Source organism: Cupressus sempervirens, chromosome 5 (assembly GCF_028749045.1).
Source record: "Cupressus sempervirens isolate cs-2001-9-10 chromosome 5, ASM2874904v1, whole genome shotgun sequence".
NCBI classification, from domain to species: Eukaryota; Viridiplantae; Streptophyta; class Pinopsida; order Cupressales; family Cupressaceae; genus Cupressus; species Cupressus sempervirens.
In genome coordinates, this window is record NC_143122.1 from 533229791 (window position 1) to 533253813 (window position 24023).

The following is a 24023-nucleotide window of genomic DNA, read 5'->3' on the forward strand; positions in this document are numbered from 1 at the left end:
AATAATAAATGTGTACCATACATTTATTAGGATTGCCAATTGCTGTATTTTGTATTATCTCTTTCATTTTTTTTTACATTTTGTATCTCCCATAATTATTACGAGACCCATCTCCTACCCTCTGAGACATGTCTCAGTGACCTCTGGTACCAGAGTTGTCCCTAGAAATGTCCCGATGCATAGAGTTCCTCTAGTTTCCGTCTCCCACTGTCTCCAAAATCTCTCGAAGAGAAATTGATGCTTCTTGCCGAAACATGTATGGCACATATCTTATTGGGACACTCCCATGCAAACCTTCTCCACTCTTAGAAGAACGCTACAAAACTTCTCAAAACTATGCATCTCACATCCTTTGGCATTTGTATCAATATCAAACTATCAATATATTTGAATTCCAATATGTAATGACAATCTAATATTAAATATTTTGAGTTTTGTACTATTTGACTCCTTGACACATGACATTTGACTTTTGTGTATTTAAACATTAAAGTTAATTTTAAACTTTACCATTGCTTTTGCTTTCAAAATTCTAATGATATTTTCTAGAAATGTTCAAACTATATAAAAAAATGGTTCCTCCAAGTATCCCTCCCCCTCTTGGTCACCATGTTATTTCATTGTCTCCTGTTGTTTGAATTAAACTTAATGTAATTTTTATTTTCTGTGGTGTTGGATGTGTTGCATATCTCACCCAGTGAAATTAACGTGATTTACAATAGACATCCTCTAATGCTTGCACAATTATTTATTATCTTTCTCCAAACATAGGCCCTGACATCCTTAAATGCTTGCACAATCATTTATTATCTTTCTCCAAACATAGGCCCTGACATCCTTAAATGCTTCCACAATCATTTATTATCTTTCTCCAAACATAGGCCCTTTGATAGTCTCAAAAATCATTTAACTCTTTTAACTTCTTTGATGTACAAATAGTGAAAGGCAGTATAGACTTCTCTATCTTGTTATGCTTTTCTCATAATATGCTACTTATGTTTTTGGATATTCTCTGTCATCATGATCACAAGGACTGCATTCTTTACTTAGTTTTTGAAGCATCCTTCAATGATAAATCTCTATGTATTAAATTTTCTGCATTGCATAATAGGCCTACCCTTCTCAACCCGTGAATAGGATATCTTGGAGTTTTCTCACGTCTGCCAATACTATGTAATAAGTTATTTTGTTGATTCCTCTTTATTTCTTTTCATTGTGCACTATCTAGATGTCACCCTCCTCTGATTTAGTTTTCAAATTGAAGGGTGTAATGTCTACAATCTTTATCACTTTAGCTTTGTAGTTAGCTCTGACTTTCTCAGTGATCGTTAGCCTTGCCTAAGGGGATGTTTGATGTTACCAATGAGCTTAGTTGGTCTATAGAACTTGTTGCTAGGACTTCTATGTCACATGCAAAACCGAATGCTTGGTATTCCGAGATGAAACACCAAATCTCAGCATCACCCAAGGACGCGTCCTGGTATTTTTTTTTCAGTCGTCCCTGTCCTGGGGATAGGGGATGCCAAGGGGACTTTGAATTTGACTTCTAGAGGAAATTTGAATTTGACTTGTAAAGTAACACAAATTTGGCATATGAATTATGCTAGTTTTTACATTTTAAGGTTCTATTATGTATAAGTGCATGCTTTATCCATGTTTTCATATGATTATTCTAAATTTCTCGACATATATTAATTTTCCCTATTGTTATATAGCTGTCCCCTTTGCCATCCCTTAGCCGTCCCCAAAATTGGCAAAAGATTTGTTGTCCCGGAAACTCATTCCCCCATCCATTGCCATACTTGTTCTGAAACATGGAGTAACCCTGCCAAATGTCCAACTCCCTCTTGACTAAGGATGCTTATATGCTAAACAATATATGCAGATTGTGTGATCTGTTGATGTTTGGTAGCTTCAGTCGGATAAACCTATGAGATAATACTATTGTGTATATATATATATTCATTATATATGAGAAAATATACATATATATATATATATATGAGAAAATAAATTAATATATCTATGTCTATATATATATATATGTATATTTTCTCATATATATATATATATATGTGCCATTATATTAATTAAAAGAGTATATGTTAATGAAATAAATGTGTCACATGAAGGGACATGCCTATCCATGCCTCATCCACAATATAAATAAGAGAGATTGCTGCTTTTAAAAAACACATACCTCACAGGCAGTGCTATTACATTTGTAGCATTCCTCCAACCATTAACATGGTATCAGAGCCAAGTTCCTTCAAACTAGTATTACAAACTAGAAGGTAGATTTGAAGAGCAAAGTTTAGGAGGAAATGACAAAACATTCCATAGAGGATTGAATATATATGAAGTAAGGAGAATTAACAATCCATCGACTATTCCATTGGATAATAGTGATGAGAATTGAGCAAAGATTCTGACTAAGCAGTCAGCAGTAATAAACTAGTGACATGACTAGAAACAAAGATTATTATAGGGAAGAATAATCGGATACACTCAATTGAAGTGGCGTATGGTGGGTGGAAATCTTAAGACCAACATGTATGCACAAGACGCACCAGCAAAATAAAGAACAATACAATGTGAAGCGAAGATTGAATTGTGGGTGGCATCAAAAGCATTACCATCACTTTGGAGAATACAAGAAACACTACGTATCAATCATCGACAGGTTTGACAAAATTTGGTGACATGTTGGATGAGTAATAGGGAAAGGTTATGACAAAATATAATCGCATGCCACATATGGAAAGGAATAATTGTTTGCCTTGATTGTGGATTAACCATTGCTTAGTCGAATAGGAACTCTTTGATGTGGATAGGGTAAAACACCGGTAAAGATTGTGAAGCACCAAGTCAATGGGTGAATGGTGTTAGATGTTTTTCGTGTTTCCACCATGGTTGATGGTTGTTTACCAAATATAATAGCAAATCGAGAAAGCTGAAGCAACAAAAATGCATAAAATAGGCAAATAGAAACATATTCTATATTTACATAAACTAGTTGAAATGTCTCTCTATAGGTGTCAAATATCATGTACATAAGTTTTAGTAATGCAATCAGAATTGTACATACACTCTCCCCCAAACTAATATAAAGTTATAAATTGAATTCTGCTCAGAGCCTCTACTGGAAATGTACAAATACAAATGAACCTTCACAATTTCATCAAATTTTGAGAAATCACTAGTATACAAAAGAATCCTATAAAGCAAATCATAAATTCTGAGAGAATTAGATATGAAAAGGGATAAATCTTTTCGTGATTTTAGTGTGAGAAGAGAATAATAATAATAATAGAAGGTGATGCATATATATATATATATATATATATATATATATATTGCAAATTTAGGGTTGTCTTGGAACTTATTGAAGAATACTAAAGAAATGGTAAAATGTTTAAATTTCTCAATTTAATATCTTACACATAATTGAGTAAAGGATTCAGAGCAACTTATATCAAGGATGTTAATGTGCAGATAAGTATTTATTATCCTTGAGTATTACATTTATCTACTCACTCTAGCCTCTCTCTTAATTGTATTCTACACGTACTAGAGCTATTTGTGTTACATCCCAATTTTTGGCTCGATTAAATTTTTTTCATATAGTTGTTGAGGTTTCATATGAAGTCAGTTGATAGGTAAAATTAGTTATGGTCATGTCAAATGGTAAGATGGTTGATCGTTATAATTTCATATGAAGATGACATGTAGTTAATCATTATGATGTTATTATATTGTTATCTTGAAATCTTGGAAAGTTGGTTATTCATCATAAATTCATGGGAAGTGATTGTGATCTATTGAGGAATACAATATTATCATGGAGAATTTCTTTCCTTGCAGAAGCACGTTGAAGGGGGGTAAGCATTGCTAGAAAGGAATCAGGCACGGGGGTACCACTTACCATTGAGCAAATAAGGAGTCCTAAACCACCACGACCAAGGAAAAATGGCTAGACAAGTGAGGGTATACTAAGGGACAACAATGAGCTAACTAGTCAGTTCATACACTTATCAATTAAAGAAAGCATTAAATGAATAAGACAAGTTGTTACCTTTTATCTAAAATTATAGTGGAGCCTCCTGTTATGCTTTATATATCGACACCATGATATCAAGATACCTATACTTACACATAAGTGTGTGTGTGTGTGTGTGCGTGCGTGTGCGTAAATAAATATAATGCTACTGAAGAAAAAAATGATTAAAATTACACACATGTATGTATATGTGTATGTACAAATAGAGGTGGCATAGGTACCATGATGCTGATATATTTTAAAGTCATTTTGGATGAAGAACCTTTATCATTATTATTGTTCCATGGAAAAGGGCCCATTTGATTTATTTTGAGCAAATACCTATCTTTCTCATTGGGCTTATATTTCACAAATGTTCTTTTCAAATATTTGAATTGATGGAGTTTTAATTATTTTTGAGCTGATGGAATTATAAATCTTTTTGGAATCGATGACCTCGACCTATCTTGCAACCAAGCATGCACTTGCGGACTGTTTTATATCTTCTCGCCATAACCTTGCAGGCATGCTTATAGATTATTACCTCTGTGACTTTTTCTATTAATTCTATTTGACAATAATTATAAGCCGTACTGTGAGCATTGTAATTAGTCTTGTGTTCGAGCTCTTATATCTTTAAGAGCCAAGTGCTTGCGGTTTTCAGACTTGCCAAATCTTTTTAACATCCAATTTCTGCAGATTTTCATTACATCTACTAGACGAGGATAACAATTTATACTTGTACAAGGCTATGCATCTCTTTCTAGCAGTACAGTAAGGTTATGCATTTCATTTATTCCTTTATTGCTACAACAGGAATGTCAAATGATGATATCATAGATTTGAACTTCATATGTTGTCAATGTATTACTGCAAGTAATCCGCCATGCATATATTCCTTACAAATTTTGTGTATGATATGATATTTCGAAGCACCAAAGTGTCTTTTCTGCACATATTGTCTATGTGCGTTGGCTTATATAGAGGTGTTGGCAATATGCCTCTGAGACAAGTACAACATTTATTGTCATGATATTAATTTTGTACATGAATATCATATCAAAAATGTAATTAGGAAGTAGAACTGAAAATTTTACTCCTAGGATCTCCTAGGAAGCACCCATAAGGACCAGAATAGTCGAAATAAAGGGTGGGAGGAGAGAACATCCTTGCAATAGCAGAATAGCAGGAACACGATGGATTGGTAATATATAACATCCTTGCAATAGCAAGAACAAGATGGATCAGTAATGTATAATAGTAATAAATAACCAAGTCAGCTCTTGGTAGTCTAGTGTATAAGTTTTGTTGTCTAGTTGAGCAGTGGGTTGATACTCTAACACCAGGTTGTTCAGTGACTGGACTGTGGTGGTCCTAAGCCCAGTTCTGGGTAGGGAGGGCCTTTCTTGATTGAGATTGTGTGGGGTTACTTAATGGTCCGCGATTGGGAGGTAAAGCCTCTGATAATGCTTCTCCTCGCCACCGGATGCCAAGGCTTGCACAAGACAGGGATACAATCTGCATTCAAATATTTCCTAGTAACGGGTAATTTACTTTTATGAATTTTGAAATTCAAGTTGAAGGTATGTTAGATAGTAAATATCGTTTAATTTGTTATTCCCTTCAATGCTTAGAAATCGGGTTTCCTTTTCAAGGTATTAGGAAATCAGTCAAATTAGTTGATTTTTCAATTAAATATGAAATGTAACTGCATGCATGAGATAGGCTTACTTTATAGTTGATATAATTGTCCTTCATTTATGTGAATGTAAATATGTAAGTATCTTTTATTTCCAATTAATTGTCATAAATTAGTAATGGGAAAAAATGGATGTTATAGTGGCTTTGTTGCCCTAATTGGTATTGGTTATTACGATAAAATGGTATAACTTTTGTGCCCTAAGCAATATATGTGGACTAACCTAGGTTTTGTAGGTTTTTCCCTAGGCGGATTTTGGTTTCGAAATTCAGGGTATTGCAAACTTAAAATCCTAATTTAGTTTTATTTGATTATGCCCTCAATTGTTAGTTATGATATTTCAGTTAAACTGATTGTAACTGTCAATCTCTTTCGATTGAACATGTTAGATAATTGTTATAACTACCTTCTCATGAATATGAAGAAGTAACTGTATTTTGATGAGATGCTAATTAGCTAAGGCCTGGAAAAAGCGGATGTTACACATGGTATTAGAGCTCTAGGTTTAAAAACATTGAACCTTGGGCCCAACACTCTTTCAGGGAAGCTGAAAATGTAATGTTGAATGAGACAAGATGAAAATTTATTTTGTATAACTGAATATTTTACAATGTAAGATGGAAAGTCACACCAGAGATCATCTATATTAACCAGGAAGGGCTGGGATGATGGTATGGTCTATATGAATTGGACAAATGGGTATATTTGCAAATCATAAAGATGAATTAGAACTATGAAAATTAACCTAATTGGCAAGTTGAGTAGTAGGTGATCGGGCACATAGTGTCCATTGGAAATCCTTGACCAAGGTAGGTTTAGTAGCACGACTGTTGCTGTGATCACTAGAGGTTAAAGTGCTAGTAGTTAGAAGATAGGTTGATAGAAGGTGTCCACAGCCTTGTCGACTGACTAGCTGACACTCTAACACCAGGATGCTTAGGTGGCAGGACTAGATGGTGTACGCGTGCCTTATCCTAGGTAGGGAGGACCATTCTCAATAGAGAATGAGTGAGAATTACACTAGGTCCAGATGCCTAGACTTGCACATTACATACCAGTTTCCACTTCTCTTGGTGCAATGTGATCTAAACCCTGTTAGTAACTAGTTATTTCTTTCAGTTGAATGTTCATCTCAGTTTCAACATTATACTTTAAGTGATTGCATTCCTGTTCATATGAAATGGTAGTTTTAGATTTTGTTATCCATTTTTGGACTTGAACTAAAAAACTGTGAACTACGATTTTGAGAATTTTTTTTATCTTCAAAGTCATGATCTTTTCTAATGATGATTAAATGATGAGAAGGCCATACATCACAGAGTAATCACACTTGCATAATTGAAACTATCAATGCTTATTTATAGATGTAACTTTTGTTTGACTTGAGTTTTTTCCTTGAAACATTATGGTGGCAAGATGAGCATGAGAGACTAGGTCACATAAATGGTAAAAGTGGGTTCCCAAATCTTTACACATGATTGGAGAGTGCGCCCAGATGATCTACCTATTTGACAAGAACCCTATGTAAATTTGTTTTAGATGCTTATGATCAATATATGACCCAAGGATGGGCTGAGCTAAGAAATTTCAGCTTAAAAGGTAATGATTTTCAACATGGAACTTAATTGAATAGATTACGAAGAATTTTCAATATTTTACTTGCATCTAAATATTTTAACTGTCTCAATCATCATAAAATGACCAAACTAAATTAGTGTGCACATAGGTGTATAGATTTGAAATGTCTTATACGAAACAAACAATACTAGACAGAATATATGATATGAGTTGATGCTATGAGAAGCATAGTATTATGAACTTGATTTTGGAAAAGTGAGAATTTCTATAGGTAGAGTCCTATGGAAGTGTAAAAGTTTTGTGGATAGTTGGACTCAGGGTTCGAGCCACAATTGGAATGTTGTGGATAGAACAAACAAGCATCTGGGCCACACCCTATCTCAGGAATTGCGTGTGGGCGTGTAGTCCAAGGGCTTGGGAGACTGGGATATAGATAGTGCGGTACCATGTCTATCATAACCTCTATGATTTTGATTGGTTGTATGACAATCTTTCATAGTATATTATGTTTTACCTTTTGACACACTATTATACATGTATAATACACATGCAGTATTGATTTTATATGGTAATGGAGTATCAAGATATATTGAGTTATTTTATATTGTCTAAGAGATGAAATATATTTCTTTCATGAAATGACTATTATAATGACATATTATTGTGATAAGATCGGCATGAAAGCCCAAGTTACATAAATGGAAACATGGATCCACTCACCATTTTGGGTGATCTGTGAGCTTACAAGGACGACCTACTCATTTAATGAGTACCATATACTAAATGGTATGTATGAGTGATTTAAATTTTGTGATCAAGTTATGATCTAGAGCATGTTAGTTGAGGAATTGCAATTTCTGAATGATTATCTTACTCTTGATTATTGAACTTCAAAAATTCTCTTACACAAGATTTTAGTATGAGAAGTCAACTAAAAATATTGTTAGAGTCTACATGAGTTTGACAGGATTACGGAGTAGAATATCCTAAAAACATGATCAATTCAAAGTGATGCCGAAGTGGGCACATGTACAATAAAGTGAACATAGGTGAGTGCGTGTTTCACTTTCAATTGTATGACATCATGTAAGCATTTTCCTAAAAGCGTGGAGATAAGGGAATGATAGACCTTGATTTTGATCATGGCTTAGATTTTGATTCAATTTTGAAATGAAATGATTTCATGATGCTATATATATCATATATTTGGAATATTTCTTAGTGTTAAAATTGCAGACAATGAAACACAAAGGTTGGGTATGTTACATCCCAAATTTTGGCCCAATTTTAAATGTCCTTTATAGCTCTCGTTAAAAATTCGAAGTTCATCAAAGATGATGAAACACAAGGGGGAGGGTATGTTATGTCCCAATTTTTGGCTCAATTTAAAAATGTTCATATAGCTATTGAGGTTTCATGTGAAGTTAGTTGATAGGTAAAATTAGTTGTGATCATGTCAAATGGTAAGATAGATAATCATTATAATTTCATATGAAGATGACATGTTAGTTAATTGTTATGATGTTATTATATTGTTATCTTGAAATCTTGGAAAGATTGTTATTCATCATAAATTCATGGGAAGTGATATGGTGGTTAGCCAATATGATGGTTTATGAATAATAACTTGTTATAGTAATTGTGAATGGAGGAATATGATATTATCATGGAGAATTTCTTTCCTTGCAGAAGCACGTCGAAGGGGGGGAAGCATTGGTAGAAAGGAATTGGGCACGGGGGCACCACCTACCATTGAGAAAATAAGCAGGAGTCCTAAACCACCACGACCAAGGAAAAACGGCTAGGCAAGCAAGGGTATACTAAGGGACAACCATGAGATAACCGGTCAGTTCATAACACTTATCAATTAAAGAAAAACATTAAGCATTAAATTAATAAGACGAGTTGTTACCTTTTATCTGAGATTGTTGTGGAGCCTCCTGTTATGCTTTATATATCAACACCATGATATCAGCATACCTATACTTGCATATACATGTATATATATGCGTAAATAAATATAATACTACAAAAGAAATAAATGATTAGAATTGCGCACATGTATGCCTATGTGTACGTACAAATAGAGGTGGTAAGGTATCATGATGCTGATATGTTTTAAATCATTTGGAGGGAGAACCTTTATCATTATTATTGTTCCATAGCAAAGGGCCCATTTGATTTATTTTGAGCAAATGCCTATCTTTCTCATTAGGCTTATATTTCTCAAATGTTCTTTTCAAATATTTGAACCAATGGAGTTTTAATTATTTTTGAGCGGATGGAATTATGGAATTATAATTCTTTTTGGAACCGATGCTTGGCTATATGTCCACCACCTCGGCATTTCTTGTATCCGAGCATGCACTTGCAGAGTGTTTTATATATTCTCGCCATAACCTTGTAGACGCACTTCTAGATTATTATCTTTGCAATTCATTCTACCGACAATAATTATAAGCCATATGGTGAGCACTACAGTTAGTCTTGTGTTCGAGCTCCTATATCTTTCAAGGGCCAAGCGCTTGTGGTTTTTAGCCTTGTCAAATCTTTTTAGCATCCAATTTTTGCATATTTTCATTACGTCTGCCAGATGAGGATAGCAATTTATGTGTACAAAGCTGCGCATCTCTTTCTAGTAGTACAATAAGGTTATGCATTTCATTTATTCCTTTATTTCTACAACAGGAAGACATAATGATGATATCATAGATTTGAACTTCATATATTGTCAATGTATTACTAAAAGTAATCTTCTATGCATATATTCCTTACAAATTCTGTGTATGATATGATATTTCAAAGCACCAAAGTGTCTTTACTGCACATTGTCTATGTGCACTAGCTTATACAGAGGTGTTGGCAATATGCCTCTGAGATAAGTAATGCATTTGTTGCCATGATATTAATTCTGTACATGAATATGATATCATAAATGTAATTAGGATGCAGAATTGAAACTTTACTCAAGGGATCTCCTAAGAAACACCCATAAGGACCAAAATGGTCGAGATAAAGGGTGGGAGGAGATAACATCCTTGTAATAGCAAGAACAAGATGGATTAGTAACATATAATAGTAATAAATAACTGATTCATCTCATGGTGGTCTGGTGTATAAGTTTTGCTGTCCAATTGAGTAGTGGGTTGATCACTAGGTTGCTTAGGGACTGGACTATGGTGGTCCTAAGCCTAGTTCTAGGTAGAGAGGGCCTTTCTCAGTTGAGATTGTGTGGGGTTACTTAAGGGTCCACGGTTGGGAGGTTAAGCCTCTGATAATGCTTCTCCTTGCCACCAGATGCCAAGGTTTGCACAAGACAAGGATAAGATTTGCATTCAAATATCTCCTAGTAACGGGTAGTTTACTTTTATGAATTTGGAAATTCAAGTTGAAGGTATTTTAGATGGTTAATATCTTTTAATCAATTATTCCCTTCAATGCTTAGAAATCAGTTTTCCTTTTCAAGGTATTAGGAAATCAGTCAAATCAGTTGATTTTTCAATTGAACATGAAATGTAACTGCATGCATGAGATAGGCTTATTTGATGGCTGATATAACTATTCTTCATTCAAGTGAATATAAATATGAACGTGTCTTTTATATTTACAATTATTTGTCATAAATTAGCAATGGGAAAAAGGGAATGTTTGAGTGGCTTTTTTTCCCTAAATGTTATTTTTTATTACGATACAACAGTATAACTTTTGTGCCCTAAGCAGTCTATGTGGACTAACTTGGGTTTTGTAGGTGTTTCCCTAGGCGGATTCCAGCTTCGGAATTTAGGGTATTGCAAACTTAAAATCCTCAATTTAGTTTTATTTGATTATGCCCTTAATTGTTAGTTATGATATTTAAGTTAAATTGATTCTAATTGTCAATCTCTTTCATATGAACATGCAAAATAACTGTTATAATTGCCTTCTTATGAATATGAAGAAGTAATTGTATTTCAATGATATGCTAGTTTTTAGCTAAGGCCTGGGAAAAGAGGATGTTACAATTTGTCTTAATCTTTTCCTTTTTCTCTGGGGATGTTCTTGTAGGAAAATGAAGATTGATATTAGATTCAGAGGGAGTTTGACAGTTCATTAGAGGCAACATTGGATGAGGAGCTTAGAAGATTGATTTTCAGAGGGATTCGGAAAATCCATGCGTGACTACATGATTTAATGGGCCCATCCCCTCTATACATTGTGAGGATGTGAGGACTTCCAAATGATTATCACTTGTATTTGTTGAAGTTATTGGAAGGTGACAATCTTACACAATAACTTAATCTTCTATCATGATGGATATCTTATGATGTCTAAGCAAACCATGATAGATTATATCTTGCATGGTGGATTAAGTTTCTTAAATAGACCATGAATGTTCATATGTTAAGTATTATTGAGGATACATGTGCACATACCTTATGAATATCTTGAGTATTTGGTGAATGCCATGTAACTTGATATTCAGGAGGCTAGTACTCAAAGTACTTGGTGAATATCATGCGACTTCATCTTCAAGAGGCCATTACTTAGAGTACTTGGTGAATGTCATGTGACTTGATATTTAGGAGGCCATTACTCTTATTATCATTTCTCAAAGTACTTGGTGAATGTCATGTGACTTGACATTCATGAGTGCATTACTCTTAATATCATTTCTTAGAGTACTTGGTGAATGTCATGTGACTTGACATTTAGGAAGCCATTACTCCTGATATCATGAGATGATATCTAAACGGTGGATATCCTCTGATCAAAGATGTCCTTAAAACTTGCCATTCCTAATTTTACATTGAGGTAATATTATATCTTGTGTTTATCCTCCCGTGCTAAGAAGGGGTGTTGATGTTTGGTAGCTTCAGTCGGATAAACCTATGAGATAATACTGTAGATATATATACATATACTTATATATACATATTTATTATATATTAGAAATAATATATATATTCATTATATATGAGATTTAAATTAATATATCTAAGTATTATTATGTTAGAGAAATTAATATAATAAGATTATATATATACATATATATTAAAAGAGTATATGTTGAAAGATTACTGCCTTTGAAAAACGCATACATCATAGATAGTGCTATTACATTTGTAGGAATCCTCCAACCATTGACATGATCAAATGAGACAACACCAAGGTTCTTTAATATTGTGGACTTTCACTCAGTTTTAATGATGTGATATCTTTGGTATCACACAGGGACTTACACTGCTCATTCAGTGGACATTAACTACTTTAACCACTTCCAATGAAAAAAAGTATAAAGAGATAAGGGCTTAAAAAGATCTCTCTCTAAGAATGTAAGATAATGTTGATTGTTGGGTGGAAATTTTGCAATTGATAGTTTTTAAGGATTGATTGAAAAACAATAGTTCTGTTGTCCTGCATTTTGTCACCACAAAATGTAGGTAACAGTACGAAACTTTTTCAAATTAGTTTCGCATTTCTCTGAGTTTATTTCATTATTTAATTGGTTAGTATTGATCAACCAATCAGTACCAATTGATACAATGAATCTTTTTATTGAAGGCCTTCGTCAAGTCTTTTTTGTTTTGCTTTTTGTCGAGCCTTTGCTCGATTTTTGAAGCCTTCAAAGTCTGTTTTTTGCTTTTGAGTTTGTGTTTGTTTGTTTTTAGTCCTTTGGTTTTGCTTATGTCATGCCTTTCGTTTTCCCCTTTGATTTGGTTTAACCTAGAGGTCAATCGGAGTTGTTAGTCAAGAGATATGGTCATTTTAGTGCTTCAAAAGTGGACATTTTAAGTGCAACAGCACGAATTAAAAATATGATATTATATTTTCATTTTGACATTCACTTTTTGAAAATATAACATTTTACTCACTTTTTGTTATGTTTTAAAGTTACTTTTCATTTAAATTTATAACTTAAAGTGACTATAGTGCACTTTATGTTATAATTTTAAGTTGAGTTAACTTTTTAATTTTTCACTTAAAGTGATTATAGAACTATATAGTTACTTTTTAAATTTTTGATTTTTAAATCAAATACTTATATAAATGTCACTTTAATATAATGTTTACATATTATATTGATTAATATGATGCATAAGTGTTATTTTTGACCCATATTGTTGACATTTTTATAAAAATTAGTGAAATACATAACTTAAATGCTTCAAAGTGGACTTTTAATGTGCAAATGCATATAAAACTCTATAAAAAGTGGAAACTTTTCATGCTATTGCACTTAAAAATTCACTTTGAAGATACTTTTCATGCCATTACATCAAAAGCTTGTAAAAGTGGACCTTTTTGATGCAATGACATGAAAATTTGAGTTTTTATGCTTGTGCATCAAAAAGGTGAGACATTTTAAAATATGTGACTCCAAAAAGTGAGATTTTAGAGTCTTACACATTTTAAAATATGCAATGAGTCTCAAAAAGTGAGATTATGTCTCAAGACAAATTTTAAAATATGTAATGGACTCTAAAAGGTCTTCTTTTGCTCTCCAACATGTTTTAAAATATGTAATGAACATAAAAATGTCCTATTATGTGAAGAAAACATGTTCCTGCTCCAAAAACCTCCTATTTTGATCATAACTTTTAATTTTCTCCATGGATTTGGATGAAATCAGTTGCATTCAAACCGTTTTGGAGAGGTGATCATTTTGCCCTCATCAAAAATTAGTTTATTGCACCCAAAAATGTGTTCAAAACTCCAAAGCTAGGGCACAATTTTGCACAAAACTCCATAAATCTTCAAATTTGGAACATGTTTTTGTTTGGAATCAAATCGTTTTGACCTTATTTGCTGATTCCATTACATTGTGATCATTATTTTGGTGTTAAAACACCAAATCGTTTTTGCCTGGAGAAACACGTTTTTGCTTAGAATGCCCGAAAAATTGGGGTTTTAATCCACTTTCATGTGTTTTAAAGCAATTTTTTTTGCATTTGGATTCATTATATCCATTTGGGGAAGTCGTTTTTGCATTCACAAGTCAAAAATGACTTTAAAACATGCATTTTTTAGTCACGTTTTTGCCAAAACGGCCCAGATTTTTGAATTAAAAAGTCATATTTTTGTTCAAAAAACTCAACAAAATGCATTTTCAGCCCATACATTTGATCAAAAGGGATTATTTTTGAGTTTTAAATGCATGATATTGTCTTTGGAGACCATTTATTTGGCACTTTCATGTCAAATCCGACCATTGAATGTCCATTACATGCAAGTGTGGAAAAAGTCAAAAGATTGTTTGAAAATTCGGATTTAAGGGAAAATTTGTCTTAAGTTTATAAAACTTGCTATTTAAGCATCTTCTCTTTCATTTTTGGCACATATTCATCATGTGAGTGGACCTCTTCTTTTTTACATTTTAATTCATGCTTATCCTTGCTGATTTTATGTATGAAATCGTTGAATGGATGCCATTTGTGAGAATCTTTTCCTTATAATGTGCATTTTTCCTTTAAATATGAATTTCTCCTTCATTTTGATGTTTTTGGTTCTTCCCCAAGTTTCAAATTCAAATTTCATCTTTGGAGTGCATTGCATTTTGGCATGTTTTGAGTTGTTTTCAAAGGTATGTTGTTTTTCTTTTGTTTTGGTTTTGTGTTTGTTTGCCGGTTTTTCTCCATTTGGAGAAGTTGCAAGTTTTTTCCCAAAAACTTGTTTTTCCTTCATTACATGCGAAAGCGTTATCATTTTTCACATTCCATTTCCATATCATTGCATCTCACATCTCATCCGACAAATGTGATTGCATGTTTTTCACCATCATTCGCCATTCACACATGCATGTAATCCCATTTTCCACTTCCGTTTTCATCCATCTCATTTTTCGCTTTCATTCACACGACACAATTACACGAAATGTCTTACGTTTAATTGCATCTAAAAGGTCCAATTTTGACTAAAAGTCACTTTTTGAAAAGTCAAAAAGATGTCATTTTCTCCTCTCCATATGCATTCACACCTCCATGAGCAAATACATGTTTTCGTATCTTTCCATGCTTTCCATCTTAGCCTTCATCCGCATATGCATGTAAAGCGTATCTTTCACTCACACTTGCATCTCATTTCACCCTTCACCTTCCGTACATGTTGCATTTACATATAATCCATTTTCCGTGCAGTGACATCTTGAAAGCCCAAGTCACTTTTTGAAAATCGGCAATCTCCATTTACACGCATTCCCATGCGCCAAGCACTTTACTTCAAGCAAAAAAAAAGAAAGGGGAGTTAAAGGAGCTGATCAAAAGTTGTTTCGAGTGTACATCCGAACATCGTCAAGAAGGTTTTCAAAGTGTCAAAGACTCCAGTTTGTGCTAATCTACAAAGAAGAATTCACGACAACTTGAGCGAGAAAAGATGGATCACATCAAGTTTTCACATGATAATGGACAATTCATCCAAGAGAGCTAGAGGTTATCAAAAGACGCAACACTATGGTTATCAACGTGAATGCAGCAGGACAAGGTACAAGAACTCCGAATTCTGTTATCATCTGGGATTGCATCGTCAAGTACAAGTCCTTTCAAAATTGTTCTTTTCTCTTCCGTCTTCTTTCTTCTTCTTTCATGTTTGTAGTTGGAGAAGATGCATTACATGAAAAAGTGTAATTACATGCAATGCGAGTTACATGTGTATGTAAAAGATGTAATGCGAGTTGCATGTAACCCTTTAGTTTCTGTAGTTAGACTTGGTCAAAGTTGGTTGAGTTGCTCCCACTTTTTCCTTCCCCTTTTTCTCAACTTATTTGCCTATATAAAGGAGTGCCCCCCTCATCGTATCATGATCATTATCTTTATGCAAGAGAGCTCTGGAGAAATTGTGCCAGCAGAACTTTGTTTGTGTAGCACTATTTTGAGAGAAAGTGAATACAAAGGAGCATTTCAGACTTAACTTTGATTAAGTGAGATTGTTATTTGTGTGAATTGTAAGCTTTGTCTATAATTCATTCAAGTTACCTTTGATTCGTACTATCTTTTGTCATTGATATTGCATCTTGTGATTGATAGAAAAGAATTAAGAAACAATTGAATCCCGAGCTTTGACCAAGAACAATTGTGAAAATCCATAGCTATTAGCTTTGTCTGTAGCTTGGGTGTTCGTCTTAATTTGCAAAATAGTTAGATTGTTGTTACTTTTAGGAGTCTTTGTGCCCTAATTGTAAAGATTTTACCACATAGAAGTAAAACAGGACTTAGAGCCAAACTGGTACATTTTGGCTAGCCTTTGAGTTAGTTAAAATTTATCGGTATCACTGTTTCCAGCTCGTGATAGAAGTGTAATTAGAGATTCACCTTGCCCATTATTCGCCTTACGAATAAGTGGATCCTTTCTTGAAAGTTAAGAAGAAAAGATAATAGTAACACCCTCTTTATAAATCTCTCAATTTCTTGCTTATCTTGAGTTGATTTAAGGAATAGTGAGAAGGGGGAGCCTTCCCTTTAAGGTAGGAGAGACTTTGTCTCACATGCTGTGGCTGGTCATCCTATTTTGCGACTGAATTTTTACCCAAAACTGTTGGTTGCAAAATATCCACCCAACAAGTTCTAGACACAATGTGAGACATGGTCTCTCCTATTTATAATGGAAGGCCACTTGTTCTTATTGCTACTGGACTCAACAAAATACTTAACTACTTCTATTTGCACTATAAGCTCAATTAGGGAAAGGCATTCATCCTACCCTCTTATTTCAAAATAGACATTACCATTACAATACGGTTTTTAATCGATGATGTATTTAAATTACAAAGTAATCATTGGAGCAATGATCCTGATAAATAAAAGATTAGACGTAAGAATAACCTATAGTTCATTTTTTCAATACTACATGCTGATTTTTATCTTTGTGATAGGAACCATTTGACTTCAGGTTCCACAATATCTATATTTTGTTATGCATATACCTTTTCTTTCCACTTGGTTATACAATTGTCATTACCCTACCCTTGTCATTTAAATCTGATGGCCAATGTCAACTCAAAGCTCCAAATTATTGCACTTTGTTAGCATTTGATTTTTTTCCGCTTAGCGTAACCTCGATAATCTAAACAACAAATTTGGTATAATTGTTGAAATTGAAATGTTAAAATTCCTTTGAATAGTTAGAATCATAACAGTTCCAAGAAAACAAACTTGTTTAGGTTGTTATCAAGCCAATAAAGTTCCATTTCAGTTTAGTCTGGATTTCTATATTTACTTTGGCAAGTACTCTTGTAAGATTTAGATATGTTTAAAAAATCAGATAAAAGCATAACTTAGTATTCATGGTATTGTTTTCTATTACCCACTAAGTTGTGTCATAGGTTTTATATACACGGAAAGATTTACCCAAACCTAATGAGAAAAAAATAGAAAATCCCATAACCATTCCATATTAATGTCCTCCTTAACATCTAATGTAGGAGCATGCCAAAGGATGTGTCACTATTTTAATGTTCTTAACATCCATTTTGCATCTGTTCAAGGTCGCCTACCTGTGATTAGTCGCAGAACCTGATGAAGTCTAGTGAATCTTGATGGTGAACCATGTCCTAGTGGCTAGCACTTAGTTATGTGCTAATTATTGTTGAAGAAGCCCAATTAAATAGAGACTTCATGCACTTAGAGTATTGCAACAAGTTGGTGGGCAGTAACTACATTTCTTTGGTGATTTTTTTTGCAAGTCTTTCTATCTAGACCTTTTGAAATCGTTGAATGTGTTCGAAACTTTAAAATCATGGCTAATTAAATTGTGACCTTTTGGAGAAAAATCCATCTGTTGGAGATCTTTTAAAAATCACAAAATCAGTTTTTCTGAGGAATTATGCTTCTATGAAATAAACTTGTGCTTTAGCATAGTTCCTTTTAATTTTTTTTCTAAGCCAGGATTTTAAAGAAACATACCATAAAATTTGAAAATGATACTTGGGCAGGCTGCTTGTAAAATGATATCTGCAAATGACATTACGAGAATCTTAGTTCTTTACGATTTTCAAGCTAAGAAACCCATGCATTTTTCTTATGCAATAAAAAATAAAAAATATAGCTTATAAGGGGTTATTGCATAGGCTAATTTTCACGGGTAATCTTTTCTATTGAGTTTCTAACTCCCATCAATTTTAACGTCTAATTGACAAAAATACTGTCTGCAGATTTCATTGTCATTTCCTAAAGGGTGGGTGAATTATTGTTGGTATTTATCTTGTAATTAAGGCCCATTTGTATACTTTCAACTAATCAAATCTATAAAATAAGACAAATACCTTCATCGACTTCATTTTTGAGCCACTTAATAAAATACAAGCATAAAAGTTAAAGTTGTCTCATGATTGATAATGGACTTTGTTCTTTTTGCAGTTTAGATTGGCATATGTTGCTCCTGAATCTCGAGTTGTAGGTGCAGGAGATTTGGTTGATGATCCAAAGGAGATAGCTCAGCATTATCTTGTCCGATATTTTCTGCTCGATCTTTTTGTGGTTCTACCCTTACCACAGGTTGGCAATTTTTCACAATTTTTATTGATTCTGGGCAAACTAAATTGATTATTTTGCACTTAGTTTAATTTACTGTCTTATAAGAGAATTTGACATTATGAAAGTAGAATCAGAATGTGAAGTTGGTTTTCATTTAGTATTGGCTAGACCTAATCTATGCTATAGTTTTTTCTTGAACTCCATAAAGAGTTATTGTTTTCCCAAGTTGATGGGGCAGGGGGACACAGTGACGAGGTTTCAGGAATGACTAATAAATCATTTTGTACAAAATATGGTTATGTTTATATATTTTTCAGAATTATATTACTTTCATTTTCCCAAAATTAAATACAGCATTTGAAACACAATTGATGATTGATAAGTCAATGTCAATCGTCAAATTGTAAATGCTAATAAATCATATCATGGCAGCATTACTTAGAATTGATATTGACTAAGCAGACTTAAGTTATAAACGGAGTTGAATTACTCAAAATTCAATTGGGAAAACTTGGGGAACAAATTGTTTCTCTCTAGTAGAGTAAATAACAAAAACTTTATTTTGTTGTGTATTGAAACCGCATTAGGGCTTGGGTTGCAGCCCTTTGTGATTGATATGAACATATAGGGAAAACTCATGTAGTAAGATGAGATGTTCTTGCAACCCCTAGTAGTCATAAAACCCTTTGAAAAATTGGTGCTTGATTTTGTGGGACCCATGGATTGCCCTTCTAACAATCAACACTCTTGTCTATAAAGACTATGCCACCAAGAGGAAAGAAGTGAAGTCCATGAAGTTGCGCAAGATTAGAAGATGGCAGATTTCCTACAAGATTTTCACATAAGCTGGTGTAATAGGTAGATCATCACCGACTAGGAAGTACAATTAATTTGGAGCTTTTTGAAGCTTTAGTTTAGCAACCTGAGACCTGACACAAGAGGTCTATGCCCATACCATCCATAGTTAGATAGTGGATATCACAAATAGAGTGCGAGATAGTATAAATTAATTGATATCCAACTAGAGACCAAAAAGGGTCAAAGGGACAACAATAGAACCCAACTTGCAATAGGAATGCCAATCAGTGCCCTAAGAAAGAAGCTAAAACTGAAACAGAAAAAAGAGAGGGGTCCAAAATGAAATTTGATAAACCCTCCCCTACATTGCTAAGGATTTTGAACGACCGTGAAGAACCTCAAAACAAAAGGATAAGCAATGGGATCTACTAGAGCTCTAGGCCACTTCAGAGTGATCTTGGAAGAGGAAGGGTGCTGCTGATAGGAGCTTGCCTTGGGCTCCACAAATATGGTATAATGAGCGGGGCTAAGCCGATGCTTAGTGCTGCATACCATAGGTGAAAATCTCGGTATCTTAGTTGACCCAAAAAAATTCCCAATTTTAGAATTGCAAAAAACTCGGCAAAATAATCAACAATAAATTGGCAATTTTTTCATCGATTATTTGAAAATATACAATTTCTTAAAATAATCTTAAAAGCAAACACATATAGACCAAATTTGTAGAACATATACTGATTTGAGATATTCACCATATAATAATCAAAGTTTTAACTTAAATATGTACAATTTGTCAACTAGAACTTAGCATATTCATATAGAAACATTTACCAAAAAAAAGTTCGACATCTAAGTTAAGTTCAATACATATCAAACTCCATGGAACTACTTCTGAATACATATTAAGTTTCGATGTCAATCAAAACTAGAAGTAGAAACCATAAATTGCGTCTATGAGTAAAGCTCAAAAGAGATCGCTGCTGCTGAAATAGTTACAATATTCACAATGGGTCCCTTAATAGGTTCCTCCAAAGTTTCCTAACTACACTCATGTTCCAGAAAAGATGGTTCATTGAAGGCCTTCACCCGAAGCTGCGGAAAAAGATGAAGATCGTGCCACCATCGACATATACTGAAGCATACAATCAGACATTGAACCTTGAAAGTGACCAGAAGACAAAAAAGAAGAAGAAGACCAGCTCATCCGATTCAGATGCGGACAAGCCTTCAAGAGAAGATAGCAGCGACGATGAAGGCAGTAGCAAGAAAGTCCGTGCTCTTCAGAAGGACATGCTTCGGATGATGAGGGAGTTCAAAAACATGAACAAGGAGACTAAGGGCAACGACCTATGGTGCACAGAGTGCAAGAAAGAAGGCCATACGAAGGGATCATGCCCGAAAGATCAATTTTGTGAGATTTGCCAGATTATGGGACACCTGGTCAAGGAATGCCCTTTCAATTTGAAAACAAGAACACCGCAGCAAGTGTTCCTGACACAGGAGGCATCCCCGTCAGGAGGGAACGAGAACACCAGTACGGAAGGTGCCACATCGGGCGGATACAGAAACAACCAGCGCAACAACAACAACAACAATAACAATACTGACAACAACAATAATGGCGGAAGGAGTCGAATTCAATATGATGCCAATGGTCGGCCAATTGTTCAATGCCGCGCATGCAATCTGTGGGGTCACTTCGCCCGAGAGTGCACAACGGCAAACACACCGAAGTTGTTATGCAGATGGTGTGGACCTGGCGATCATGATGATGCTAAGTGCTCGAAGTTCAGAGTAAACTTGATTACTGTTGGGATGGATGAGAAAGAAGTCCTGGCAATCACGTGGAAGCAGACAAAGCTATACCCCGATCCGACGGAGGAAAAGAAGAGGCTGGAGGAAGCACGGGCAGAGATTCAGAGAGCAACGCAGATAGAAACGGCACACCTAAAGGACACACCGAGTACCTCTGTACGGAACTGCGTAGAACAGAACATTGTACGACAAATATTGCAAGCCGAGATACGTGTGAGGATAAATGATCTATTGCCCACTATGCCTCAACTCTGTACAACACTCACGAATATAGTCCCGATTGCTAAGCAACCAGTAGAGCAAGAAAAGGAGAAACAGGGGGGCGCAAGTGCAGAAGACCCGATGCTGTTAGCTCTTTCATTTGGACGCTATCCGGCGGTTGTCAAAATGGGCATTCTCGGAACTGTGCTAACAGACACGATCGTAGACAGAGGATCTGGGGTCAATGTCCTGCTAGAGGATACTTGGAAAAAGTTGGGACAGCCGACTTTATGGCCACCTACCTTCCAGTTGCTAACAGCCGATCAACATGGAATCAAGCCATTGGGAGTCCTGACAGCACAACCAGTGATGATTGGAACACAACCATTCTTGTTGGATTTCGTTGTGATCCCACTGAAGCGGAGAGGATATGATGCCATTCTGGGCTGGGGGTGGCTGATACAAGCCAAGGCAAAGCATGATTGGAAGAAAAATACTTTATCACTCGAAAGCAAAGGTCGGAAGTATGTCATCGATCTACACACTCAGATGGTTGGGGAAGAAGCTCTATCGTCGGATTCCGAAGGAGAAGATGATGAGAGGAGGCAGAGTATGGAACCCGATCAGGAGGAAGTCCTACGATTGGAAGGAGATGACGATCTGGATTCAGTAAATGGTCTTTACCACTGGCAAATAGAGGATTACGAGCTCTTTCCAAGTTGTAATATGCTAAGGATCGACGAAGGTAAGAAAGAAGAAGGAAATGAATGTCCAAAGGAACACAGAGAAGCCGAAGGAGGAAATGAATGTCCGAAGGAACACAGAGAAGCCGACGGAGGAAATGAATATCTGAAGGAACATGGAGAAGCCGAAGGAGGAAATGAATGTTCGAAGCAACACAGAGAAGCCGAAGAAGGAAACGCGGGTATGACTGAAGCTGAAGGAAAGAACATACAGTACGAACCCGAAAGAGGGAAAGATTTTACTGTACGACTGCGCAGGAAGAAAGTATTACGTCGAACCACAGATATAGCAGAAAGGTACCGGCAGCAAGGAAGACACGATACGGTCTGCACAGGCAACAAAGAGGAAGGTTTCAATAAAAGTTGTAGGTGTTATTGATGACCTGAAGGGGCAGCTGACGGAGTACATGGTACCGAGCTTCAGGAACAAATTGGGCGACAAAGAAAACCGGGTGGAGAGATCGTGTACCTTAAATAAACTTGAGGAGCGACAATTACAAGCACCAAGGGTCACGGAGGTGACACAGAACAGGCGCAAACCATGGCATGATAGACACCTGAAATTGAACAAGTTCTAACCGGGACAGTGGGCGTTGAGGTATGACGAACGAAACAAGATCAACCCAGGCAAGTTTCAAATGAAATGGGTCGGGCTGTATCAGCTTCGGGAAGTGGGTGATAATGGAGCAGTAAAACAATGGATGCTAGACGGAAAGGAAGTTGCCGACACAGTGAATAGGTCGAAGTTGAATGTCTGCCATGAAAGAAGTAACGCACCTCCATGGACGAACAACTGAGAGAAGATTGTAAGTACTGTACATATGTAAATATTGTACATAGTTGTTCAAAAAAAAATTAAAATTTTTTTTGAAAAATTGAAAAAAAGCACAGTACGGATTCTTAACCTGCTCACCGTACGGTTTTTGGAGGTTGTGTACGGAATTTATTGGTTCATCGTACGGATTTTATAATAAGGAAGCAGTGTACGGTTTTTAAATGCTACCGAATGGTTTTTTAGTGGGCAAATACCGTACGGATTCTCAAGATAGTTCCCGTACGGATATTTTCACAGTTGCCATACGGGTTGTGGAGACAGTGTATGGATTTTTAATGATTTAACAGCGTACGGATTCCAGGTTCCAGCCACTATACGGTTTTCTAAATTCATCACAAGTTTTATAAAATCTGATTACCGTACGATGTACGGATTTTTGGAGGGCGTTTGGATGCATAGTGAAGATAGCATATGAAAATTTCAATATTGGATGCATTGTACGGATTTTAAAAGGAGTAGTCAGTGCACGGGTTTTAGCAAGCAATGTACGGATTCTTTCCTGCAATTATAATATGGATTTTTGGAGCCAGGTCACTGTACGGATTTTCCACATATCCAAAAGTACGGATTTTCTTAAGGTTCCAGCATACGGATTTTGGAAGGCTGTATCGTATGGATTCCAGATTCTGAAGATTAGCGTACGGAGTTTTTGAGATTGATGTAATGTGCACTATACGGAGTTGTGAAAACATTGATCTGGAGAACCTATTTCATGCGGATTTTCTTCTACTTTCAGCGTACGATCTTCAGGATGGTGGTTTAGCAAACATAGTACAGTATCATGGTGTAGATGTGCATTGGCAGCGCAGGAGGTTTTGTAAAAAAAAAAAAAAAGTCAACAAATCAAGAATGCTTAGAATGAGTATTAGAT

At 35.1% G+C, this 24023-nt stretch overlaps 1 protein-coding gene across 6 annotated transcripts in view; it reads left to right on the forward strand.

The window, feature by feature from the left end:
- The window catches only part of CNBT1 (cyclic nucleotide-binding transporter 1), a 275486-nt gene that overhangs the window by 39515 nt on the left and 211948 nt on the right, over positions 1 to 24023 (forward strand). For all 6 annotated transcript variants that reach the window (XM_089831706.1, XM_089831711.1, XM_089831708.1 and 3 more), the window contains one exon: positions 18644 to 18781. In XM_089831706.1, the coding sequence (XP_089687832.1) occupies positions 18644 to 18781 (138 nt within the window). The remainder of the gene's footprint in view (positions 1 to 18643; positions 18782 to 24023) is intronic.